The sequence below is a fragment of the Aotus nancymaae genome, unplaced genomic scaffold (assembly GCF_030222135.1).
Source record: "Aotus nancymaae isolate 86718 unplaced genomic scaffold, 86718_ANA_hifiasm-v0.15.2.pri h1tg000089l, whole genome shotgun sequence".
Lineage (NCBI taxonomy): Eukaryota > Metazoa > Chordata > Mammalia > Primates > Aotidae > Aotus > Aotus nancymaae.
Window position 1 is genome coordinate 9,565,586 of NW_026988504.1, and position 25,945 is coordinate 9,591,530.

The following is a 25,945-nucleotide window of genomic DNA, read 5'->3' on the forward strand; positions in this document are numbered from 1 at the left end:
GGGAGGCTGAGGCGGGCAGATCACCTGAGGTCGGGAGTTCGAGACCAGCCTGACCAACATGGAGAAATCCTGTCTCTACTAAAGATAAAAATTAGCCAGGCGTGGTGGCACATGCCTGTAATCCCAGCTACCTGGGAGGCTGAGGCAGGAGAATCACTTGAAGCCAGGAGGCGGAGGTTGCGGTGAGCTGAGATCGCACCATGGCACTCCAGCCTGGGCAACAAGAGCGAAACTCTGTCTCAAAAAAAAAAAAAAAAAGTACAGGCTTTGTAGGAGGGCAGATCAGGGGTTGAGAGCCACCAGGGCCCTTCCCAGACATGTGTGGCCCTCACCTCTCCCGCAAAGGAAACAGTTATGTAACTCCTGAGTCCCATTATGTGCAGCTAAGTGCCTTCCATGCTATGCACCATGCTAAGTGCCTTCCCACACCACCTCCTTTCTCCCAAAACAACTGCATGGCAGAGGTGTCACCACTCCAGAGCCCAGAGAGGGCAAACAGCCTGCCCAACGTCACCCAGCTGGATGACAGCTGAGTTGAGATCCACTGCCCCCTCCCCCCAGGCCTGTACTCACTGCTGCACTCTGGGCCTTAGTCTCCACATCTGTGAAATGGGAATGATCCAAGCACCAACCTCAGTGGAAGGTGCAGAGGCAGCGCACTGACCCAGCCTAACCTGACCCTTCCTAAATGCACTGTGAAGTTAAACCAATGGGATGGCCAGGGGGTTAGACTGATGATCCCCCCAACGTCCCCTTGACCTGAGCCTTCCTGGGGAAAGATAGCGTGTCATGTAGCAGCATTTCTTTCTTTTTTTTTTTAAGACGGGGTCTCACTGTTTTGCCCAGGCTGGTCTCAAACTCCTAGGCTCAAGTGATCCTCCTGCCTTAGCCTCCAAAAGTGCTGGGATTACAGATGTGAGCCACCATGTCCAGCCTTTTTCTGTTGTTACTGTTTTTAGCAGCATTTCTAGAAGTATGCTCTTCTAATCCCGAGTTTCTCGCAAGCATGATGTATTTGCCCATTTGCATTGCTATAAAAGAATACCTGAGGGCCGGGCGCGGTGGCTCAAGCCTGTAATCCCAGCACTTTGGGAGGCCGAGGCGGGTGGATCACGAGGTCGAGAGATCGAGACCATCCTGGTCAACATTGTGAAACCCCGTCTCTATTAATACAAAAAAATTAGCTGGGCACGGTGGCGCGTGCCTGTAATCCCAGCTACTCAGGAGGCTGAGGCAGGAGAATTGCCTGAACCCAGGAGGCGGAGGTTGCGGTGAGCCGAGATCGCGCCATTGCACTCCAGCCTGGGTAACAAGAGCGCGACTCCGTCTCAAAAAAAAAAAAAAAAAAAAAAAAAAGAATACCTGAGACACAGTAATTTGCAAAGAAAAGAGGTTTATTTGGCTCACAGCTCCGCAGGCTGTACATGAACCATGGCACCAGCATCTGCTTCTGGGGAGGCTTCAGGGAGCTTCCAATCATGGCAGAAGGAAAAAGGGGAGCCCGCGTGTCTTACGGCAAGAGAAATAACAAGAGAGAGGGGAGAAGGAGCTAGGGTGCTTTAAATAACCAGCTCTCACATGAGCTACAGAGTAAGAACTCACTCCAGGCTGGGCGCAGTGGCTCACGCCTGTAATCCCAACACTTTGGGAGGCCAAGGCGGATGGATCACGAGGTCAAGAGATCAAGACTATCCTGGCCAACATGGTGAAACCCTGTCTCTACTAAAATACAAAAATTAGCTGGGCGTGGTGGCGCATGCCTGTAATCCCAGCTACTCCAGAGGTGGAGGCAGGAGAATTGCTTGAACCCGGGAGGCGGAGGTTGCAGTGAGCCAAGATCACGCCACTACACTCAAGCCTGGTGCCTGGTGACAAAGCAAGACTCTGTCTCAAAAAAAAAAAAAAAGAACTCACTCCACCAAGGGGGTAGCACCCCCATGACCCAGCACCTCCCACCAGGCCCCACCTCCAACATTGGGGATAACACTTCCACATGAGACTTGGAGGGGACACACATGCAAACCCCAGCACATGAGCAAGACCACCAGGATGCAACTGTGCAGCAAAGGCCCTAAGAAGCCCCTCAACAAAGAACCTGCCCGACGTCACTCAAGCCACTGGTTCCCAAATGTAGGTGGCCACAGAGCTCCTTTTCCACGGGGCCCCTCTGAAAACCCCATGGCTCTAGCACGGGCCTACTTTGGAAGATCCGCCCTCAGGGACCCAGCAGGTGCTAAACGGGAAAGCCTGGGCAGACCAAGTCTCGGAGGGTTGGGAGTGCAGGCGTTGGTTTAGAGGAAAGCTGGGCAGACTCACACCTTTGCTCTTCTCTCACAGTTGCGGGTGGGTTTTTCTGTCTGTCTGTCTGTCTGGTCTGTCCTTATTTCCCCTTTTCAAACTCTGGGTATTTCTTTTTTTTTTTTTTTTTTTTTTTTTTTTTGAGACGGAGTTTCGCTCTTGTTACCCAGGCTGGAGTGCAATGGTGCGATCTCGGCTCACCGCAACCTCCGCCTCCTGGGTTCAGGCAATTCTCCTGCCTCAGCCTCCTGAGTAGCTGGGATTACAGGCACGCGCCACCATGCCCAGCTAATTTTTGTATTTTTAGTAGAGTCGGGGTTTCACTATGTTGACCAGGATGGTCTCGATCTCTTGACCTCGTGATCCACCCGCCTCGGCCTCCCAAAGTGCCGGGATTACAGGTGTGAGCCACCGCGCCCAGCCTCTCTGGGTATTTCATGTTTCTGTCACTTGCCCTCACCCTCATGTCCTCCATGTTGTGGTTGGATGGGACACAGCACACAGGGAAAAACAGAAAAAGGAGCTGCAAGCCAGGCCGCTTTCCTGCTTTGCCTGAGCTGCCGAACCCAGGTAGGACTGAATCCCAAGTCCATCAGCAGGCTCTGTTCCAAGCATTCCACTGGCATCAGTGCATTCATCTTAGCTACAACCCCCTGGGTAGGCACAGATGCGCCCACTTTACAGAAGAGGAAACTGAGACCCAGATCCCTGTAGGAACTTGCCCGAGATCTTGCATCCACAAAGTGGCAGGAAGGTGGCAAACCCAGGCAGCCCGGCTCCCGAGTCCACGCTCCTTACCACCCCCGGCCCTACCTCTCGGGCCTCCGGGTGTCCTCATGGCTGAACACTGGCCTTCCCCTGCCCTCCACAGGCCCCTGATCAAGCTGCACATCATTTGGAAGAAGGATGGGGTGTTGCTGTCAGGCGGCATCAGCGACCACAACCGCCGGCTCACCATCCCCAACCCCACCGCCAGCGACGCCGGCTACTACGAGTGTGAGGCTGTCCTGCGCAGCAGCAGCGTCCCCTCTGTGGTCCGGGGCGCCTACCTCTCCGTGCTGGGTGAGACAGGGTGGGGCTGCCAGGGCTCCCCTGCGGGGTAGGGGTAGCACGGTGAGGGGCCTCCTTAAGTGTGACCCACACCGTGGCTGGATGAAGGGAGTGTGGCTCTGATCCCCTCCCTGGTCCTTCCTCCAACAGAACCGCCTCAGTTTGTCAAGGAGCCAGAAAGACACATCACTGCAGAGATGGAGAAAGTGGTGGACATCCCCTGTCGGGCCAAAGGTAATGAGATAGCACAGATGGAGGGGGACAAAGTCCCAGACCCTCAGCCTCTCTCATCCTTGTCATGGACATTTCCAAATCCCAGCTTCTTCTCGCGACCGTGTCACTAAGCAGAGTCTGTCTGGCCGTCTGAGCAGGCACCCCGGAGAACAAACAGGCCAAATTATCATAATCTCAGGCTGGAAATCGACCTTTACGGTACCATAACTCGAGGGTTACAAATGAACCCAAATTACCGTAATTTTAGAACAGGTGAAAGACCCAAATTGCCCATAATTTGAGAGCCATAGACAATGCCAAATTACTGTAATGCCAGAACCAGCAGCCCCCGAACGCGCCTCACCTGAGATGTGTCTTATAAGCTCTGCCTGTTTCCTGGGCCATTTTGCTCCATCTCCTCTGCCGACTCCCTCTGCTATTCCTACTTAACCCCCGCTTGGAAGAGTTCCTGAAGAATTTCTGCTTTCCCCTTCCCCACGTCCTTCCTTCTGATTCAGTTCCACCAAAAGACAGCCGCAGCCAGGGTGAAATCTGGGATGATAAAGAGAGAAAAGCGTGCACAGTGGGACACGCTGAGCAAAGGGGCAAAATGTGTCTCTGCAGGAGTGAGAATTGCGCTGGAGGGGGATGAGTAATGACTTCCCTTCTGAGACTCCACGAGGGGAAGGCAAAGATCCATCCATCCAGGCAGCAAATATTTTTTGAGGGCTTACCATGTGCCGATAGCGTCCTCAGGAGTCGGGAGGTACGGAATAAACCAAACAGCCAGATCCCTGCTCGTGGAGAATGTAACATTCTCAGGAGGGAGACGGGAAGGCCGATAAACAAATAAAGATACCTTATTTCATTTCATCTAAAATGCCATGGGTTGTAAGATGCCCCATTATTTTATGTACCACTAAGAAAGAAAAAAGGCAGCCAATTAAATTATGACATGCTGTCGATTATAAGACACATCCTGATCTCGGAGACGTGACCGAGGGAAAGAGCGCATGGTGGAATGAAGCATCACAGGCTATCAGGATGGGGTGTCCTGGGGAGGGAAGGCAAGCAGGCTTAGGGGGGACGGGGCCGTGGGGTACCCCTTGGGACAGGGCGTGGCCCACTCTTCTGGGGAGGTCACTTTTGAGCAGACATCTGCAGAGACTAAGGGGAGGGCTGGGGGAACTTCTTTTTTTTTTTCTTTCTTTTGTGTTGATATGAAGTCTTGCTCTGTCACCCAGGCTGGAGTGCAGTGGCACGATCTCGGCTCACTGCAATCTCTGCCTCCTGGGTTCAGGCGATTCTCCTGCCTCAGCCTCCCCAGTAGCTGGGACTACAGGCATGCGTCAGCACGCCTGGCTAATTTTTCTATTTTTAGTAGAGACAGGGTTTACCATGTTGGTCAGGTTGGTCTCAAACTCCTGAACTCAAGTGATGCACCTGCCTCAGCCTCCCAAAGTGCTGAGATTACAGGTGTGAGCCATCTTGCCCAGTCTGGCAGGGGGAACTTCTGAAAACAACATGCCAGGCTGAGAGGGCAAGAGGAGCCTCCTTTCACCTCCATGTGCAAAGCAGGAATGGGGGCTTCCAAGTGCCCCCAGAGAACACTGGGTCCTCTATGTACTTGTCAACACAGGCCACCATGGGTTTGGGGAAGCATCTGCCACTTGGGGGTTCCCAGATCACACATGTGTCTGCTAAGTACTTCAATAAAAATAAAAAATTAGGCCAGGTGCAGTGGCTCATGCCTGTAATCCCAGCACTTAGGGAGGCCAAGGAGGGTGGATCATCTGAGGTTGAGAGTTCGAGACCAGCCTGACCAACATGGAGAAATCTCGTCTCTACTAAAAATACAAAATTAGCCTGGCGTGGTGGTGGACGCCTGTAATCCCAGCTACCGGGGAGGCTGAGGCAGGAGAATCGCTTGAACTCAGAAGGTAGAGGTTGCAGTGAGCCGACATCACGCCACTGCACTCCAGCCTGGGCAACAAGAGCGAGACTCCATCTCAAAAATTAAAAAAATTAAAAATAAATAAGAAATTGGCCCAGTGCAGCGGCTCATGCCTGTCACCCCGGCACTTTGGGAGGCTGAAGTGGGAGGAACGCTTGAAACGAAGAGTCCTAGACCAACCTGGACGACATAGTGAGACCCCATCTCTACACAAGCAGAAATAAAAATAAAACAAACAAGAAATTTGTTTGTCCAATCCAGCATTTCCATGCTACGCTGATCCCAGGGTATTTACTATATCCCAAAGACTTTGAGAATTGCCACTCTAAGAGCATTCTCCCCTCATCCCAAGACCCAAAGTGGCACCCCTGAGAAGGTTCTAGACGCCCAGATTCACCAGGGACCCCCTGGCAGATTTCCCGGCCCAGCCTCCACCCAAGCACCCCTGGGAGGCGGCGAGGAAGCAGGAGGCGGGTTGACGGTGGGCCCACGTCTCCCCCACAGGCGTGCCACCGCCCTCCATCAGCTGGTACAAGGACGCGGCAGTGGTGGAGGTGGAGAAGCTGGCCCGCTTCCGGCAGCGCAGCGACGGGGGCCTGCAGATCAGCGGCCTGGTGCCCGATGACACCGGCATGTTCCAATGCTTTGCCCGCAATTCGGCTGGCGAGGTGCAAACTTCCACCTACCTGGCTGTGACCAGTAAGTCGGGCCCCCCTTGTCCTGCCCCTGAGTCCTTCTTCCCAGGACGCGGCTTTCTTCTGAGGTCTTCCAAGGGTCTTCTTGAGCACAGCATGCTCCATTATGCAGACAGGATCTCCAAAAGCTGCCCGCTGCCCAGCACCCTGGGGGCACACGCCAGTTACCCTGCAGAAGCTGCAGCCTTGAATCCAGAGCCCTGGAAGAAATCTCCAGTCCCTGGAAGTTCCCTCCCATGTCCTGGGGCCCAGGCTGGGTTCGTGGCTTTTTGAGAAAAGGAGCTATGAAACCAGCCGGAGTACCAGCCCTGGCATTTCAGCTGTCCCTGGGTTCCAGGCAGGGCCGAATCGACCCCATTCCCTAGCCCAGAGGACCTGCTCGTGTTTCCAAAGAAGAGAACCGGTGCTTTTCTCTTAGTTCTCCCGCTTGCAAATCCCTTTCCCCTTGGAGTCTCTGTCAGGGATTGTCACAGTAGCCCTGGCCGCTTCACGGAGCTGTTTTAGCCATCAAAGGTGATCCTGTGGGCCGAGCACGGTGGCTCACACCTGTAATCCCAGCACTTTGGGAGGCCAAGGTGGGTGGATCGCTTGAGCCCAGGCGTTTGAGACCAGCCTGGGCAACATGGCAAAACCTCGTCTACCAAAAATACAAAAAATTAGCCGGGCATGGTGGCACACACCTGTACTCCCAGCTACTTGGAACGCTGAGGTGGGAGGACCGCTCAAGCCCCGGAGGCAGAGGTTGCAGTGAGCCAAGATGGCACCACTGCACTCATGCCTGGGTGACAGAATGAGACCCTGTCTCAAAAGAAAAAGGGGGAGCGGGGGAAGATGATACTGTGAGTGGCCCACAGCGCAAAGTTCTGTGTAAGTGCAGAGCACGGTGCGCTCCCCAGGGCAGCACGGGATGTTCAGGGGTCTGCTCGAGCCTCACAGTGTTTGTCACCCAGACCCACAGAGGCCTCAGACGGGGCAGCCGTGGGGCAGGGGGCCTTTGGCTACCGAGGGGCTGCTGTCCTGCTTCTGGCTTCCCAGCATGGGTGAACTTAGCCCATCTGGCAAGCTCCTCCTTCGAGGGCTGGGATAAGGCAAGGGGAGTGCAGAGCCAGGAGGCTGCCCCGACCCTACACGGGGCGAGGCTGAATGGAGCTCCTGGGGCAGGGCCGCTTAGAAAGTGACTGAAGTCCCCCTCTTCACTGCGGCTGTTTTTCTTTTAAGAAGCCAGAGCCTTCCTTTCATTTTTGGCTCGTGAACCCCAATAACCTTGTCAGAGAGGATGTGAACTGCCCTCTGGGGTCTTCAGTTTCCCCCAAATGCAGGCCTGAGAATCCAAGCAGGGTGGCACTGGTGTCACCTGGGTCCCTCCACAGGGCAGGTGGCATAGGGGAGTCCTCATGGCCCCTTGGGCTTATTTTCAACACTGGGGCCCCATCAAGATGCCAACATCCTTCCTCGTGGAGGGCCCCTCACCATGGCAGAGGAGGACGAGGGCCTGACCCTCGGTGGGCCTAGGGGTCCCTGACCCTCTGGCTTGGGGCGCTGCTTCCAGGCTGTGGCTAAAAGGCCCCACTTCTCTGTTTGCAGGCATCGCCCCCAACATCACCAGAGGCCCTCTGGACAGCACGGTGATCGACGGCATGTCAGTGGTGCTAGCATGTGAGACCTCGGGGGCGCCCCGGCCAGCTATCACTTGGCAGAAAGGTAGATGGTTCAGACGTTCAAAGAGTGTGGCCATGTGATGGCCTAGGATAGTCTTCAGAACTAGGTTCTGGAGCTGGCCAGGTTGGGTTCCCCATGTACACTTGCGAAGGTTGTGCACTGCACAAGCCAAGAGAGCATCTCAACGGGGCGCGGTGGCTCGTGCCTGTAATCCCAGCACCTTGGGAGACCAAGGCTGGCAGATTGCCGTGAGGTCAGGAGTTCAAGACCAGCCTGGCCCAAAGTGCTGAAGCCACATTTCTACTAAAAATACAAAAATTAGCCAGGCATCATGGCAGGCGCCTGTAATCCCAGCTACTCAGTGGACTGAGATAGGAGAATCGCTTGAACCTGGGAGGGAGAGGTTACAGTGAGCCAAGATGGTGCTATTGCACTCCAGCCTGGGCAACAGAGCGAGACTCCATCTCAAACAAAAAAAAAAAAAAAGAGAGAGAGACTTTCACATCCCAGGCTGGCTCAAGGCCCAGCTCTTCATCTTCCAAGACCTGCTACCTGGGTGAGTTATTAACTCACTCTGAGCCTCGGGTTCCCCATCTGTGAACTGGTGACGATAATATACGTACCCCAGGGTGATGTGAAGACTAGACTGTAGCGTGCACTTGAGGGGCCCGTGTTGTGCCTGGGAGGCTGGGAAGCCCAGGAAGCGGTAGGTGCTTGATGATGAATCTTATTCTGGTGGTGGCTGTCACCAGTGCAGGTAGGAGTCCCTCCCTCCTACCCTGGGCAGCTCAGAGGGCTCCAGACGGCGGGGCCAGCAAAGACCAAGCCACCTCCCCAAGTCCGTCTGCCCTGTGTGCTTCCTCTTCTCCTCTTCATGACTCTCCCCGTGCGTGCACGCGCACACACACACACATGCACACACACGCACACACACACATGTGCCAACACAGTTGCTCCTTCACACCTGCAAGCCCCGGCTCAGAGGTGCCTCCTTCAAGGACTCGCCCTGCCCCAGCCCCCAGCCCTCCCCTGAGCCCTGCCTCCCCCAGCCCTCCCCTGAGCCCTGCCTCCCCCAGCCTTCCCCAAGAGCCCTGCCTCCCCCAGCCCTCCCCTTGAGCCCTGCCTCCCCCAGCCCTCCCCTTGAGCCCTGCCTCCCCCAGCCCTCCCCGAGAGCCCTGCCTCCCCCAGCCCTCCCCTTGAGCCCTGCCTCCCCCAGCCCTCCTTTACTCCCCACCTTCTCACACACTCGGTCATCGGCTTATTCACCTGGCTCGTGGCCTGTCTCCCTGCAAAGTGAGGGGCATCAGTTTTGTCCACTACCGTCTCCCAGGACCTAGAACAGGGTCTGGAACACCGTAGCCACTCGATTAACATTTGTGGGGATAATACGGGCACACCTAGGCTCGTGCTTACACATGGAAATAAACACACCCACCAACACACTCAGCAGTGCACTGCGCCTGTGCACATGTACAAATGGACACTCTCGACCCCCGGGTGCACACATGGAGATTCCCCTCCACACAGAGAGGGGGGGTTTCTTTAAAACATAGTCACAAAGACCGGCATTCCCAGGCTCACTCCCGCAGGTGCACCTGCAGCCTCTCTTTTTCCCCGTCTTTCTCTGGCCAGGACCCTCCCAGGCTGGGCACCAGGCTCCCTGGGTCCCCCACAGAAGGAGGTCTGCCCTGGTCAGGGCTGCTGCTGGGGGACACCGCGTCCCTCTCTACCCCACCCCCATTCCAGGCGGCTCCCGTCACTTCCCTCCATTCCCTTGAAGGTGACTCTCTCCAGAAGCATCCTGCCGCAGGACGCCTGTCATCACCTTGTCAGAGCTGTCCGGCCCCCAGCCCCCCCACCCAGGTGCCAGCTGCCTCTGAGGGCTGTGCTGGACTGCTGCTCACCGTCATCAGGAAACTGCGCCCCCTTCTCTGGTGAAGGGCATGCGGTGTGGCGGGCACAGGAGCATCGGGGGACACGGGCTCTGAGCTGCCTACTCTGAGTCCCTATGCCCTTGTGCCAGTCCCTAAGCCAGAAAGCTCTCCAGGTCTCAGCCCCCACCCCAGCCCCACTGCCATCTGTCCTCATTCCTTCCAGCATTTCCAGAACCAGGGGCCTGCAGGGCCCACGCTGCCTTGGAGCAGCCATGGAGGGACAGGTGTGCCCTTGGTAGGGGGAGGCTACAGGCTGACCCCCACTGTGTTTTGCCCTCAGGGGAACGCATCTTGGCCAGCGGCTCCGTGCAGCTGCCTCGCTTCACACCTCTGGAATCAGGCAGCCTTCTCATCAGCCCCACACACATCTCCGATGCGGGGACCTACACCTGCCTGGCAACCAACTCTCGGGGGGTCGACGAGGCCTCAGCAGACCTAGTTGTTTGGGGTGAGTGTGCAGAGTCACGGGGCTTTATACACCCGTGTGTGCATGTGTACAAGCCACGGGGCTTTATACATCCGTCTGTGCATGTGTACAAGCCACGGGGCTTTATACATCCGTCTGTGCATGTATACAAGCCACAGGGCTTTATACATTCGTGTGTGCATGTGTGCAAGCCACGGGGCTTTATACATTCGTGTGTGCGTGTGTACATCCCTGCAGCTGCTGAAGGCTCGGGACAGCTACGGAGCACAGGCTCACACCACCAGGGCCTCCACCCCAGCATCTGTCCCAGCCAGGGCCCTTCTCATCAGAGGGACAGTGACAAAGTGATTCAGAGCCCAGGGACTAGGAAGGCTCTGCCAATGATGCCATGCTTGGCCAGCTTGAGAGAACATTGAGGTTATAGGAGAGTTGTCTTCATATACTTTAAGGCAGAAATTGGCAAATTTTTTCAAGAAAGGGCCAGATCGTAAATATTTTAAGCTTTGTGGGCCAGACAGTCTCTGTCACAAGTACTCAACTAACTTCCGTTTTATCTAGAAAGCAGCCACAGACAGTCCGTCATCCAGTGGGCAGAGCTGTGTTCCAGTAAGGGTTTATTTAGCCAGAAAGGCCACCTGCCGGACTGGGCCCCCAGCCTGTAGTTAGCCGAACCCTGCTGTAACGGAACTTCTCAAGCTACTTCCAACTTGGGATCCACACCCAAGATACCTGTGGGCCACTTGTCTGGGCTGAGCCTAGGGGCCCTGGTGGGTGAAGCACTAGACTAGAAAAACCCTATTTTGACCCTGGCCAGACCACTGATACGCTGAAAATATGGTCCTGATTATCCACAGAGTTTGGTCTCTCCAACCCACCCATGGTTTGTGAGAGCAAAATTTCATGAGCCCCCACTATGATGCGGCTTTGAGAATTAAAGTACCAGGGAGCGCATTATTCTTTTTAACCATTTGGGGACTTTTGCTATGGTACCTGGTCTGCCTACATCCACCCTGAGTCCAGCCACACAGCCCCCACACCGCTTCCCACCATGCTGTCTCCTCCGTCCCTTTCAGCCCGGACCCGCATCACCAAGCCGCCCCAGGACCAGAGCGTCATCAAAGGCACCCAAGCCTCCATGGTGTGCGGAGTGACCCATGACCCCCGCGTGACCATCAGGTACTGGCCCCCGCTGTTGACTCCAGGCCAGAGGGGAGAGGGAGCCTCTGGCAGTAGCCTGCAGCTAGGCAAGTGTCCACACCAGGGAGGTGAGAGCAGAGCCACGCCTGCTCCTGGGCGGAGGAGCTGAGTGCAGGGCTGAGAGGTAGGGGATGTGAAGTGAACACCTGGGAACTGAGCTACCCTGAACTGAGTTAAGCCAGTTTCTAAAGTGGGAGGGAAAGAGGAAGAGATGCAGAAAGATGAAGGAAGGAAGAATGGAGGAGGGGGCGAGGGAGGGGGAAAGAAAGAGGCTTGTGGATTGGTAAGCACGGAAGGCAGGGAGTTGCCCTCTCTGGTCCCAGACGCCACTGCTAGTGTCCCCTACCCCACCCCAAGTCTTAGGCCCTCTGGCCTCTGAATGGGCAGCCGAGGGGTCTGGGCAGGTGAACATGGGTCAGCTATCAGGGTGGGGCAGGAGATGAGCCCTGGGGGGACCCTCCCAGAGAGGCACATGAGGGAAATGGAGTGTCCAACCCGAGGTCACCCCACCATCTGCCAGGGCCAAGCCAGGGGGGACATTGACAAGGGACTTGGCCTCCAGGGAACTCAGCCCCGCTGTGGAAGCCACTAAAGGAGCTGGGAGGAAGCAGCCGAAAGGTATAAAAGCCGGGACCCCTCCCAAGCCCCTGGACCAAACCCTGCCCCCACCCCCAAGGCTTAAACCAAGAGGAAACCGCCTGCCTTGTCTGCCTTGAGCTCCAGAATGCTGAGGGAAATGCAACTGCTTCCTTAGAAATAAATATTCCCTGCGTGTTGCTTCTCTATTTTATGAGCAATATCACTGTCAAAGCAACTGGCATCGAGGCTGGAAGGGGCCGGCGCTCCTGCACTGGGAGAAATGGCCTCCTTCTCCTCGAGCCGGAGGCAACTGTGTCCTGGGGCGCCATCTGGTGGCCACTGGGTCTGTGACAGTCTGTACAGCCACATTAAATGAGACTCCGGGAGCCCAGGTTGGCACTAGGGGCTCTGGGCTTTTGGCCAACACTGATTCTCAGAGAACACATCGGCGGCCCCCGTTTGAGAAACACCTCATCAAGTGTTGGCCACTTAAGGCAGTCATTATGTGACTCTAGCACAAATGCAAAAATTTACGTAGATGTGTTAATAGAAGATTGTTGACGGAGATTCCAGAATATGCTTATTTCTGCGTTTGACAGATTTTTCTTTAAAAATTAACATCCCAACTGTAAGAAAGGACCTGGGAGAGAACCCACGTAGAATACTGCTGTGCGTCTCGGGTCCATTCATTATGTAGTAGCTATGCTTTTAACATTCAGTAATTGGGAAATTCTGTAATAACAAAAGGCTGTATGTATCAATTCGGTACACTTTAAATCAGATTTTATTTATAAAAATGTCATCTTTATAAAGATGACATTTATAAAAGTGCCAACTTATATTTGAGAAAACATACATTGTAGTCGTTCTCTAGACAGTTACTGATTCGTAATGAGATTCAGGGGTTTCTTACAATGTAACCTTTAGACCCACTCTCTAGCGCCCCTCCTCCCCCAGTGACCTACAGGTGAGAAATCCCTGTTCCAGGTTACTGAAGAGGGGTCCTCACCTTAAAGGAAATTAACCATCTAGGGCCATCTTTTCAAGATGGGGGTGGGGAGAAGAATCATCCCCTCATTCCCCCTTAAAATTGGCGAAGTCTATGCCCAAGGCCACTATGCCCAGTAGCTCCCACCCCAGCCTGTCTTCCTTAGACTGGGAGGACAGGGGCGTGTCTTGGGGGTGGGGTGGGACCCAGACCTTGGCATTTTTTTAATATATAAAATTAATATATTTTTTATTATACTTTAAGTTCTGGGGTACATGCGCAGAACGTGAAGGCTTCTTACATAGATATACACGTGCCATGGTGGTTTGCTGCATCCATCTTGAGGTAGATCTTGGGAATGGGGTGGGACCCAGACCTCGGCATTTTTAAAAAGCTCCCCAGGTGATTGTAATGTGTCACCAGGATTGAAAGCCCTGCTCTAGCTACGAAACACAGCAGGAGGTGGGTGCAAACATAACTGCAGTTTTCTCCTTTGGAAGGAATGGTCAAAACTGCGATTACTTTTGCACCAAATTAATACAAACGATCTCAACCAAATCAGACTAAAGTGGTGCCGCTGAAGCCTGAGTAACATGTTCTCAGAGCAGAGCCAGGTGCAGGGATGAGGGTCGGGGCAGGTGCAGGCTTCCAGCATGAAAACCTCCAAAACAGTTCTAGAAAAAAGCACTTCTCTGTGGGATCTGAGCCCAGAGCTAGACCGAATCTGATCAATCTACTTTTAGCCATTATTAATATTAATAAATATTTTCATTTTTTCTTATTATACAACTAAGCCATTCCATTTTGGGAGAAAAACACAGAAAATGCTCATGAGCAAAAAGATTTAAAAATGAGAAAGAAAAAAAAGATAGAAATATCTGTTCCCCTCAATTCGAGATCATCACTAAAAATATCCGGATGTCATTTTAAACTAGAAACATGCTGTTTGTTAATCTGATTTTCCCTTAAGAACCTATTATGAGTCTCTTTCCATATAAATAAATATTTTTGTATAAACTTAATTGCATAATTATTCAGCAGTCCATTATGTGGATATGACATAATTTATGTTTACCAGTTCTCTACTGAAGGAATTTGGATTACTTCTAAAATTTTGCTAATATTAAGAAATATCACTATTGGTCAGGCATGGTGGCTCACACTTGTAATCTTTGCACTTTGGGAGGCCAAGACAGGAGGATCACTTGAGCCCAGCCTGGGCAACATAGTGAGACCCCATCTCTAAATAAAAAAAAAAAAAAAAAAGGAGGAAAGAAAGAAAGAAAAACAGAACTATGAATGTCCTTGTGACCGAGCCTTTTAGCACATCTTTCCGTTCCTTAGGGCTACTGTCACCTAAATCCAAAAGAACCCTGAAAATCACTGATCAAAATTGCTTAATAGCCAGTTACATAACAGCAGATCGTTAGGAAAGTTTCTATCCTATTTGAATCGAATAAACTCATGGGTTGTTTTTCTTTTTTCAACTTTTTTTATTATGAAAAATAATAGTAAGAGTATACTTAGCTTTGTCAGAACTCACCAAACTGTCTTCCAAAGTGGCAATATCCTTCTTCATTCCCACCAGCACTGAGTGAGCACTCTCCTTGCCTGCATTTGGTGGTGTCATTGCTCTGGTTTTTGGCCGTTCTTCTCTTCCCCCCACCCGCTTTTGAGACAGAGTTTCACTCTTGTCACCCAGGCTGAAGTGCAATGGTGTAATCTTGGCTCACTGCAACCTCCACCTCCCAGGTCCAAGCGATTCTCCTGCCTCAGTCTCCTGAGTAGCTGGGATTAAAGGCGCCTGCCACCAAACCCAGCTAATTTTGTATTTTTAGTACAGATAGGGATTCACCACATTGGCCAGACTGGTCTCGAACTCCTGGCCTCAGGTGATCCACCTGCCTCAGCCTCCCAAAGTGCTGGGATTATAGGCGCGAGCCACCAAGCCCAGCCAGATTTCAGCCATTCTAATAGCTGTGTCGTGATGCCTCAGTGTTGTTTTAATTCGCATTTCCCTAATGCCGTGTAGTGCGCAGCATCTTTTCACTTGCTTGTTGGCCTTCTGTGTACCTTCTTTGGTGAGGCATCCGTCAAGGTCTATTTTTTGATCAGATTGTTTTCTTATTGCTGAGTTCTAAGAGTTCTTCATATATTTTGGATAGCAGTGCTTTATCAGAGATATCGTTTACAAATATTTTCTTCTAGTGTGTGGCTTCTCTTTTTATTCTCTTGAAAGTGTCTGTGGAAGAGCAGCAATGTTTAATTTAGTGAAATCCAGCTTATCTGTTCTTTCCTTCATGGATTGTGCCTTGGGTGCCGTATTTAAAAAGTCATTGCCAAACCCAAGGTCATCTAGATGTTCTCCTGTATTATCTTCTAGGAGTTTTATAGCTTTGCATTTTACATTTAGGTCTGTGATCCAATTTGAGTTAATTTTGGTGAAGGGTGTAAGATCTATGTCTATGTGTCTAGTTTCTTTTTTTTTTTTTTTTTTTGCGTGTGGTTGTCAAGCTCTTCCAGCACTGTTTGTTGAAAGTACTTCTTTTTTATTTTTGTCTTTGTTCTTGTTTTGTTTTTACATAATTGATTTGTTAGAGAAACCAGGTTTTAGAAGACAGAGGTCAGCAATCTTTGCTGTGAAGGACCAAAGAGCAAACACTTTAGGCTTTAAGAAAACCATATGGTCTTGTCATGACTACTCAACTCTGCTTATTCCGCTAAAGCAGCCATATGTAAACAGATGGGCATGTCTGTGTTCTAATAAAACTTTATTTGCACAAACAGGCAGCAGGTCACAGTTTGCTGATCCTGTTGTGGAATATTGAACATTCTGGATTTGACTGGCTGCTTTCTCACGGTGTTGTGAAGCTGTTCTTCTAGCCCCTCTATTTCTAATTCCATTTCAGTATCTGCTAATTAGATTCATGTTCAGTTGTTTTGGCACAAATACTTCACAGGCAGTGATCTCCGCTTCCTAAAGCACCACATTCTGAAGCAGACTGTCTGCTTGCCATAGGTTATTTCTCACATGGGAGTTACTCTCTGCAACTAAATTTGCTTTTAAGTAAAATTCTGCCCATCCTATGAGCACCGGCAAGGGTAACTCCTTCCTAAATAAAGAGAGGAATTGAAGGGGATTGCTGTTGTTTATTTCTAAGTAGGTATTAAAAGCCTTCAAAACTAACTCAACAGTTTCACTCCTGATAATTTGTCCTTGAGGAAGTGATTTGGAATGGTTGTAAACATTTCGCCATAAGGACCACAGCATTAACTATGATATGAGAAAAGAAGGGGCTAAACTGGATGTCCAATGTTATGGGATCGGTTAAATTGCAAAGCAACTGTACTGAAACATTGTGCGTCCAATAAAAAGAAATGATGGGGCCGGGCGTGGTGGCTCACGCCTGTAATCCAAGCACTTTGGAGGCCAAGGCGGGCAGATCACCTGAGGTCGGGAGTTCAAGACCAGCCTGACCAACATGATGAAACCCTGTCTTCGTTTAAAAAAAATTTTTTTTAAAGTAATTTTTTTATAAAATTTTTTAAAATTTAAAAAAATGATGGTGTGGAAATGTCACATCAAAAAGAATTTATGATATTTTTATTGAGTCAAAAAGCAGCTTTAAAAACAGGATGGCTAGCCAGGCATGGTGGCTCAAGCCTGTAATCCCAGCACTTTGGGAGGCCGAGGTGAGTGGGTCACTTGAGGTCAGGAGTTTGAGACCAGTCTGGCCAACATGGCGAAACTCTGTCCCTACTAAAAATTAGCCAGATGTGGTGGCACAGGCCTGTAATCCCAGCAACTCGGGAGGCTGAGGCAGGAGAATCACTTGAACCTGGGAGGTGGAGGCTGCAGTGAGCCAAGACTGCATCACGGCCCTCCAGCCTGGGCGGCAGAGCGAGACTCTGTCTAAAATAAATAAATTAATTAATAAATTAATTCACCCAATATCACAAAGCTGGAAAGTAGCAGAGCCAGCATTTGGCCTGAGAGTCTGACTCCTGAACGTAGCGGTGCTGCAGTGCACTAACTTTCCCGGCAGGGAAGGAGGGTCTAGAAGATATGCGAGCACTCAAATGTTAATCATGGTTCCCCATTATCGGAAAACGTTTGAGTTTTCTTTTTCTTTTCCTTTCTTTTTTTTTTCTTACCTGTACTTTTCACTTTTCTGTTGGTTCTGCTTATGGTTTTCGTGGGGCGATTTTGTGTTTTTCTGAGACGGTGTTTTGCTGTGTCACCCAGGATGGAGTTCAGTGGAGATCTCGGCTCACTGCAACCTCTACTTCCCAGATTCAAACGATTCTCCTGCCTCGGCCTCAAGAATAGCTGGGATTACAAGTGCCCGCCCCCATGCCTGGCAAATGTTTGCGTTTTTAGGAGAGACAACATTTTGCCTGTCTTTAGGCTGGTCTTGAACTCCTGACCTCAGGTGATCCACCCACCTCAGCCTCCCAGAGTGCTGAGATTACCAGTGTGAACCACCGTGGTTCTGCTTTATAACTTAAGTTTAAAACATTACAGAGTCACTCTCCCTAATTATCTGACATTCTGTAAACCCAGATAGTCCTGGGAGCCAGCAGCCTGGGCCCCCACCCTGTACCCCACTTAACCGGGGCTATTTGCAAAGCATTTCAGCCACCACCTGGTTCCTCACACTTGTGCTGAGAACCAAGGCCAACCTTCCCTGGGGTTGCTGCGTGCCATTCTGCCCCCCATGGCGGGCACTTCCTGCATGTTGATGACAATGATAATGGTTTATCTCCTCAAGAACAATTCCAGAGAAGATATTTTTTCTTGTCAGGCCCTGGTGTGTGTGTAATTTCTCAAGCCCCCTTTGTACCGACTGACCGAAGCTAAAGTGATTTTTTGGACACTCAAGTCAATTTGTCACAGTGATGCATTGATATAATGATTCCCCTCGTAAAACTAATTCCGAAATGTAGTCTATGTGGAAATGTGAATTTTTTTTTCCAGCTGTAATCTTTTAACCTCTTCAGAAGAATGCCTTTCACTGGCTGTTTTATGCTGGCTGTTTTGCAATCGCTTCTGGCCAGAAGCAGCAACGCTTTGACCCGACCTGAACCGAAGGTGTGACAACCAATGATGACTTGACTTAATGCGTTCGCTCTCCTGGACGCAGCACCCTCCCCGCAGGAGTGACGGGCTTCCAGCCTGCTCAGCCTTCAACAGTCCTGCTCCCCGGTCCCACTGTCCTGGCTGGCTGTTGCCTGGAATTGTCCCCTGCCCAGCTTTGGAGCTAAATTCTCAGGACAAGCTCCAGGTGGAGTCCACCCCCAAGGCACCTTCCTCTCCCTCTATACTTACGGGTTCTTCTTACTTTTAGGTACGTCTGGGAGAAGGACGGGGCCACCCTGGGCATGGAGAGCAATCCCCGTATCCGCCTGGACAAAAACGGCTCCCTGCACATCTCACAGACGTGGTCGGGGGACATCGGCACGTACACATGCCGGGTGATCTCAGCGGGAGGCAACGACTCTCGCAGTGCCCACCTGCGAGTCAGGTAAGGGCAGCCCTCCCAGGCCCAAGCAGGGGAGGTGCAGGCAATAGCACCTGGCAGGCTCAGAGTCAGCCAAGTCCCTTTTGTCAGATTCCCAGGCCACGTGTGACCTGAACTGCTCAGCTTCACTCAGGACACGCCCCCCAGGATCCTTCCAGGCCTTGCTCTCAGCTCAGTTAGGCCCCCTGTCAAGAGCAGGGGGTGTGAGGATGGCTTTAGCAGAGGGGCTCTGATTCCAGAGAGAAACATCTCCAGGTAGAGGGCACGAAGGCCACGTTTTATGTCTGATCGCGCAGTGTCGTGGAAGTCCAAGGCCCATACAACCTGCGCCCACAGTGCGCCCATCACCTGCCTGCAGACCGCACAGGACACCTGACCACACGTCTCTCTCCTCCAGGCAACTGCCCCACGCGCCCGAGCACCCGGTGGCCACGCTCAGCACCACGGAGAGGCGAGCCATCAACCTGACGTGGGCCAAGCCGTTTGACGGCAACAGCCCCCTGATCCGCTACGTCCTGGAGATGTCGGAGAACAGTAAGGTTCCCGTGCTCACCGCCAGCACCCCCTGCCCAAGTGTGGACTCAGGAGGCAGCCCTGGGCTGGGATCCCAGCTCCCCTGCTTCCTAGTTCTGGGCCTTTGAGCAGATCCCTCCCTCTGGCAGCCTCAGCTTCCTCATCTCTGAAAGAAACACCGACATCTGCCTGTCAGGCGTGTTACCATTGAAAGATATGACACACAACAGGTGCTGAACTCAGGGCCTGGCATAGCAGAAGCTGCAAAGAAAATGGCCACTATGTATTTATTGTTTATTTATGTATGTATTCCCCAAGTCAAATTAGCAGGCATAATTTAAATTGCATTTTATTTGTTTATTTACTTTTTTTTGAGACAGAGTTTCATGCTTGTCACCCAGGCTGGAGCGTGATGGTGCCATCTTGGCTCACCGCAACCTCCACCTGCCGGGTTCAAGCAATTCTCCTGCCTCAGCCTCCTGAGTAGCTGGGATTACAGGCATGCGCCACCACACCCAGCTAATTTTGTATTTTTAGTAGAGACGGTGTTTCACCATGTTAGTCAGGCTGGTCTCGAACTCCTGACCTCAGGTGATCTGCCTGCATCGGCCTCCCAAAGTGCTGGGATTACAGACCATCCAGCCACCGTGCCCAGGCTGGATGGCATTTTAAACACAGCTTGCCTGGAGCTCATTGATTTGCGGGGCCAGGGGGAGAGACGAAGGCATCTCAGTTCCCATGAGCCTTTATTTTGCTCTGGCACCCTCCGCCCTCTCCTCCCCAGGGTCGTGTGAGCTAATGGGACCTAGAAAAAATGGCATGGTGGGCCGCTCCTGGACCAAGCTGGGGAGGCTCTCTCTTGCCAGCCCCAATGAGGTTGGACCTTGCTGGAAATGAGGAGTAAGAAGCACACGCTGTTCCCCCCAAGATGCCCACTTCTGCCCCCACTCACTGTCCCTGCAGATGCCCCCTGGACTGTACTCCTGGCCAGTGTGGACCCCAAAGCTACCTCAGTGACAGTCAAGGGCTTGGTTCCTGCACGCTCCTACCAGTTTCGTCTCTGTGCCGTCAACGACGTGGGGAAAGGACAATTCAGCAAAGACACTGAGAGGTGAGGGCAGCAGGCACTCTGCAGGGGCGTGGCCAAGACTCCCGTGGGGAGGAGCTGCAGCCGACACTGACGCCAGGTTCTGCTAGGGTTCCCACAAAGAATTTTTTTTATTTTTTGAGCTGGAGTCTCGCTCTGTGGTCATGCTGGAGTTCAATTGTGCGATCTCGGCTCACTGCAATCTCCGCCTCCCGGGTTCAAGCGATTCTCCTGCCTCAGCCTCCTGAGTAGCTGGAATTACAGGTGCCGGCCACCACGTCCATCTAATTTTTGTATTTTTTAGTAGAGATGGGGTTTCACTATGTTGGCCAGGATGGTCTTGATCTCTTGACCTCGTGATACGCCCGCCTCGGCCTCCCAGTGCTGGGATTACAGGCGTAAGCCACCATGCCCAACCGCCCACAAAGCATTTTTAAAATGATAAAAATTGCTGGGCATGGTAGGTTACACCTGTAATCCCAGCACGATGGGAGGCCAAGGCAGGTGGATCACCTGAGGTCAGGAGTTCGAAACCAGCCTGGCCAACATAGCAAAACCCCATCTCTACTAAAAATATATAAATTAGCTGGATGTGGTGGTGGGCGCCTTTAATTCCAGCTACTCAAGAGGCTGAGGCACGAGAATCACTTGAACCCAGGAGGTGGAGGTTGCAGTGAGCTGGGATCCAGCCTGGGTGACAGAGCAAGACTCTGTCTTAAAAAAAAAAAAAAAAAAAAAAAAAAAAAAAAAAAGACACCTGGGAAGGGACGTGGAAAGATCATAAAAATAATTTTTTAAAAAAATGAAAACAAAAATGGAAATTAAATAAAAACAGCAGGTACTTCATATAAAAACATCACACAGTGATACCCATCTATGTAGAAGGAGAATTCTATCCTCTCCAGCTCTGTAAAACAAGCAGCCACCTCTACCAAGAAGTATGTCATGGAAGAGGTCAGAACAGCGTGATACAAATCCCATGTGCAACGCCGTTCACTTGGCTCTTTAAAAGACACCCGGGGATTAAATCAAACATTGTGGTTTTGCCACAGTTGCAATAAGCTTGGGTCTCTCTGGCTTGTGCTAAGGTAGCACCACCGGGGTCAAGACGCTCCCACAGGAGGGAGCAGTGGCAGGTGGCAGCCGGCGTGGAGAGCAGTTACAGGAGGGTTTATATACTCACTGTTTACTGAGCAGCTACTGTGTGCCATGCCACGTTTGGAACACTGGAGAAGGGACGAGGAATGAATAGATACAGCCCTAGCCCATCTGAAGATACAAAATCGCAACAACAGACAGGCTCAAAGTGTAGGGGAAGCTACCCTGCAGCTCTCCTGCCCTGTGGCTGCACAGCATCACACTGACTCGCCTTCCTAATGTCCCTTCACGCTAACAGCCCTGAGTCACCAAGAAAAAGGCCAAGTCCTCACACCTATAATCCTAGCACTTTGGGAGGCCAAGGGGAGGCGGATCACTTGAGGTCAGGAGTTTGAGACCAGCCTCGCTGACATGGTGAAACCCCACCTCTACTAAAAATACAAAAATTAGCTGGGCATGGTGGCGGGTGCCTGTAATCCCAGCTACTAGGAAGGCTGAGGCAGGAGAATCGCTTGAACCTGGGAGGTGGAGGTTGCAGTGAGCCAAGATTGTGCCACTGCACTCCAGCCTGGGGGACAAGAGCGAAACCCTGTCTCAAAAAAAAAAAAAGGCCAAATCACCCTTACTCCAGCCTCTACAAAAACATGGAAGCAGGCCAGGTGTGGTGGCTCACGCTTGTAATCCTAGCACTTTGGGAGGCTGAGGCAGGTGGATCACCTGAGATTAGGAGTTCGAAACCGGCCTGGCCAACATGGCAAAACCCCGTCTCTACTAAAAATACAAACATTAGCCATGCCTGTGGCAGGCGCCTGCAATCCCAGCTACTCTTGAAGCTGAGGCAGGAGAATTGCTTGAACCGGGAGGCGGAAGTGGCAGTGAACTGAGATCATGCCACTGCACTCCAGCCTGGGTGAAAGAGAGAAACTGTCTCAAATAAATAAATAAACAAAACCACAGAAGCAAGCAGCATGCTTAGGAAAGCTATCCCTCAAAAAACAAAAACATAAAAATAAACAAAAAGGGAAAGACATCCATCAAGAATAATTAACTTTGGTTTGGAATGAACATGTGTCTATGATGTAATAAATATACTTAGGCGCTGTGGCTCACGCCTGTAATCCCAGCACTTTGGGAGGCCAAGGCGGGTGGATCACAAGGTCAAGAGATCGAGACCATCCTAGTCAACATGGTGAAACCCCGTCTCTACTAAAAATACAAAAAATTAGCTGGGCACGGTGGCGCATGCCTGTAATCCCAGCTACTCAGGAGGCTGAGGCAGGAGAATTGCCTGAACCCAGGAGGCGGAGGTTGCGGTGAGCCGAGATCGCGCCATTGCACTCCAGCCTGGGTAACAAGAGCAAAACTCTGTCTCAAAAAATATATAAATAAATAAATAAATAAATAAATAAATAAATAAATAAATAAATAATCTTAGGCAGAACACAGCATCCCCCAGCTATGCCAGAGAAAGACGTGCTGTCACGCTTGGCTCCCAGAGGCAGGGTGGGTGCCCTTGGCTCTGTCCGCCACACGCCATGCCTGCCCTGCTCCAGCCCAGAGCTCCGCCGGCCAGCAAAGGAGGCCTAGTGAAGGAACACTGGCAGCTGGCCACTGGGATGTGACCAACAGTTCTGCTTCTAAAACACGTGGACACTCATGACCTCATCAGCCCCAACAACAGCTTCCTTGACAAAGAGGAAACTGAAACTTAATCCCTCAATTGCGCCAAAAATATGTACGTTAGCATTTTTATTTATTTATTTTTGAGACAGGGTCTAGCTCTGTTGCCCTGGCTGGAGTGCAGTGACGCAAACACAGCTCACTGCAGCCTCAACCTTCTGGCTCAAGCCATCCTCCCACCTCAGCCTCCCTAGTATTTAGGATTACAGGTGCAAGTCACCACGCCTGGATTTTTTTTGTTGTTGTTGTAGAGACAAGGTCTTGCCATGTTGCCCAGGCTGGTCTCGAACCCTGGCCCTCAAGTGATCCTCTTGCCTCAGCCTCCCAAAGTGCTGGGATTACAGGCATGAGCCATGACATCTGGACTTAACAGTTTTCTAAAGGACTCATATATACACACACAGAGACTATATATGCAGTACCATTTGAGCCTCAACTAGTCTCGTAAGGTAGGCAAGTAGAGCTTTGTTATAATTCCTTTATAGAACAAGCTCAGAGAGGTTAGGTGACTTGCCCAAATGCACACAGCAGTTGTACAGAATTATCCAGGGTCAGAGCAGGGCAGGGTTCAGCCTTCTCCTGGCCCACTGAACTCCTGCGTTTGACCCCAAGACTGAGTGCACTGGTGTTTTGTGATCCAGGGTTTCCCTCCCCGAGGAGCCCCCCACGGCCCCTCCGCAGAACGTCATCGCCAGCGGTCGCACCAACCAGTCCATCATGATCCAGTGGCAGCCGCCTCCTGAGAGCCACCAGAATGGAATTCTCAAGGGCTACGTCATCAGGTGGGTGTCCAACCTGGGGACAGGAGCCCAGTCCCGGGGGGAGAGGCATGGGGGAAGATCAGGAGTGGACTGGAAGACTGTGCAGATTCATGGCAGGCCCTTTGCCGTCTAGCGAGGACCAGGCAACAGGAAATGCCTCCACAGTGGTAGGATGGATTTAGGTTAGACACCTAGCAGAACTCCCAGCAGGAAGACCCCTGGACACCAGCAGGAATGCTTGAGAGAGGAGGCTATATGGGCTGACATAGGAATAGGCCTACAGGGAGACAGGAGAAGAAAGAGGTAACTATCCTGTCCGAGGGGCAGGCCCCCTGGGAAGCCACAAATATTCTCAGGAGTGGAAAAACCCGCTGGCCAAAGAATCAATGTAAAAGTGAAAGTTCTTTCTTTAGTTCTTACTGGAGATGAAGCCCAGTTATACAGACCCTTATCTTTGCATCTGACTGAGGGATTATATAGTAGTAACCTAAATGAGAGTCATTAAAAGTCAATGGCCAGGTGCAGTGGCTCATACCTGTAATCCCAGCACTTTGAGAAGCCAAGGCGGGTGGATTACCTGAGGTCAGGAGTTCGAGACCAGCCTGGTGAACATGGTGAAAGCCCATCTCTATTAAAAGTACAAAACTTAGTCGGGCATGTTGGCACGCGCCTGTAATCCCAGCTACTTGGGAGGCTGAGGCAGGAGAATCGCTTGAACCCAGGAGGCAGAGGTTGCAGTGAGCTGAGATCGTGCCACTGCACTCCAGCCTGGGTGACAGAGCAAGACTCCGTCTCAAAAAAAAAAGTCACTAAAATGTGGTATTCATAAGTTCAAATTCATAAGTTATTTGAAGTTACTGAGAACTCTCATTGAGAGCCTGGATTCCGTCTCATTCCTGCGCGTACACACCCTCACAGTGGAGTGGTTTGACTGCTCCGCTATTGGTTGATTTTGTTGTGGGTTTTTCATTAATCCTAAAGAGCGGTGGTTCTTAAAATGCAGTCCCAGCACCTACAGCATCAGCCTAACCCGAGAACGGGTCAGAAATGCAAATTCTCAAGTCTCATCCAAGACCTACCAAACTGGAAACTTTGAGGATGGCCTCAGAAACCTCCACTTGTAAAAAAAAGTCTTCCGGCCGGGCATGGTGGCTCACGCCTGTAATCCCAATACTTTGAGAGGCCTAGGAGGATCGATCACAAGGTCAGGAGTTCAAGACCAGCCTGGCCAACATAATGAAACCCCATATCTACTAAAAATAAAAAAATTAGCCGGGTGTGGTGGTGGGCACCTGTAGTCCCAGCTACTCAGGAGGCTGAGGCCGGAGAATCACTTGAACTGGGAGTCGGAGGTTGCAGTGAGCCAAGACCACACCACTGTACTCCAGCCTGGGTGATAGAGTGAGACTCCCTCTCAAAAAAAAAAACAAAAAGTCTCCTAGGAGATTTAGATTCAACTTGAAGTTTAGAGAAGCAGTGTTTTAGGGCATTGCAATGCATTGGAATACTTTGAGGTCCTTAATTTTCCAATAATTAGATGCCAAATTATATATGCATTGTGTTTCTCAAATGAGTGATCGATCCATCCTTTGTGTCTGACACCCCAAATTTTTTGTACTTCTTTAGCGTCATGCATTCTTTTTGCCAGTGGAGGTAGAAATGGGTAGAGTAGGTGTTTCATTCCACCTGGGTGAGTAACTGTCAGAAGAGGGAGGCTGTATCCTAGAGGGAGAAAGAGAGCCCAGCCTTCTAGGAGACAGCTCTCCTGTCCGTGACCCCTCAGAGGCTGAGACCTGTGAGATCTGCCCTGGGACCTCTCAGTGCCCCTCATTAGCAATCCCCTCCCACAAAAAGAATAGTCCAGACGGCCAGGTGCGGTGGCTCACGCCTGTAATCCCAGCACTTTGGGAGGCCAAGGCGGGCAGATCACGAGGTCAAGAGATCGAAACCATCCTGACCAACATGGTGAAACCCTGTCTCTACTAAAAATACAAAAATTAGCCGGGCATGGTGGCACGTGCCTGTAGTCCCAGCTACTCGGGAGGCTGAGGCAGAAGAATCTCATGAACCCGGGAGGTGGAGGTTGCAGTGGGCTGAGATTACACCATTATGCTCCAGCCTGGCAACAGAGCAAGGCTCCATCTCAAAAAAAAAAAAAAAAGAATAGTCCAGACACATCCCCTAGACCTCTGCTATCCAGTAAGGTAACCATTAGTCAACTCTGGCTACTTAAACTACAGTTGACCCTTAAACAATGTGGGGGCTGGGGTGCTGACCCCCACATGGTTGA

At 51.4% G+C, this 25,945-nt stretch overlaps 1 protein-coding gene across 1 annotated transcript in view; it reads left to right on the top strand.

The window, feature by feature from the left end:
* The window catches only part of SDK2 (sidekick cell adhesion molecule 2), a 316,185-nt gene that overhangs the window by 206,766 nt on the left and 83,474 nt on the right, over nucleotides 1-25,945 (top strand). Inside the window, exons 7-16 of the mRNA XM_064369185.1 lie at nucleotides 3,170-3,360; nucleotides 3,499-3,582; nucleotides 6,020-6,214; nucleotides 7,795-7,911; nucleotides 10,084-10,251; nucleotides 11,304-11,406; nucleotides 18,343-18,519; nucleotides 18,914-19,050; nucleotides 19,993-20,140; nucleotides 23,536-23,676. Coding sequence (XP_064225255.1) covers nucleotides 3,170-3,360; nucleotides 3,499-3,582; nucleotides 6,020-6,214; nucleotides 7,795-7,911; nucleotides 10,084-10,251; nucleotides 11,304-11,406; nucleotides 18,343-18,519; nucleotides 18,914-19,050; nucleotides 19,993-20,140; nucleotides 23,536-23,676 — 1,461 coding nt within the window. The remainder of the gene's footprint in view (nucleotides 1-3,169; nucleotides 3,361-3,498; nucleotides 3,583-6,019; nucleotides 6,215-7,794; nucleotides 7,912-10,083; nucleotides 10,252-11,303; nucleotides 11,407-18,342; nucleotides 18,520-18,913; nucleotides 19,051-19,992; nucleotides 20,141-23,535; nucleotides 23,677-25,945) is intronic.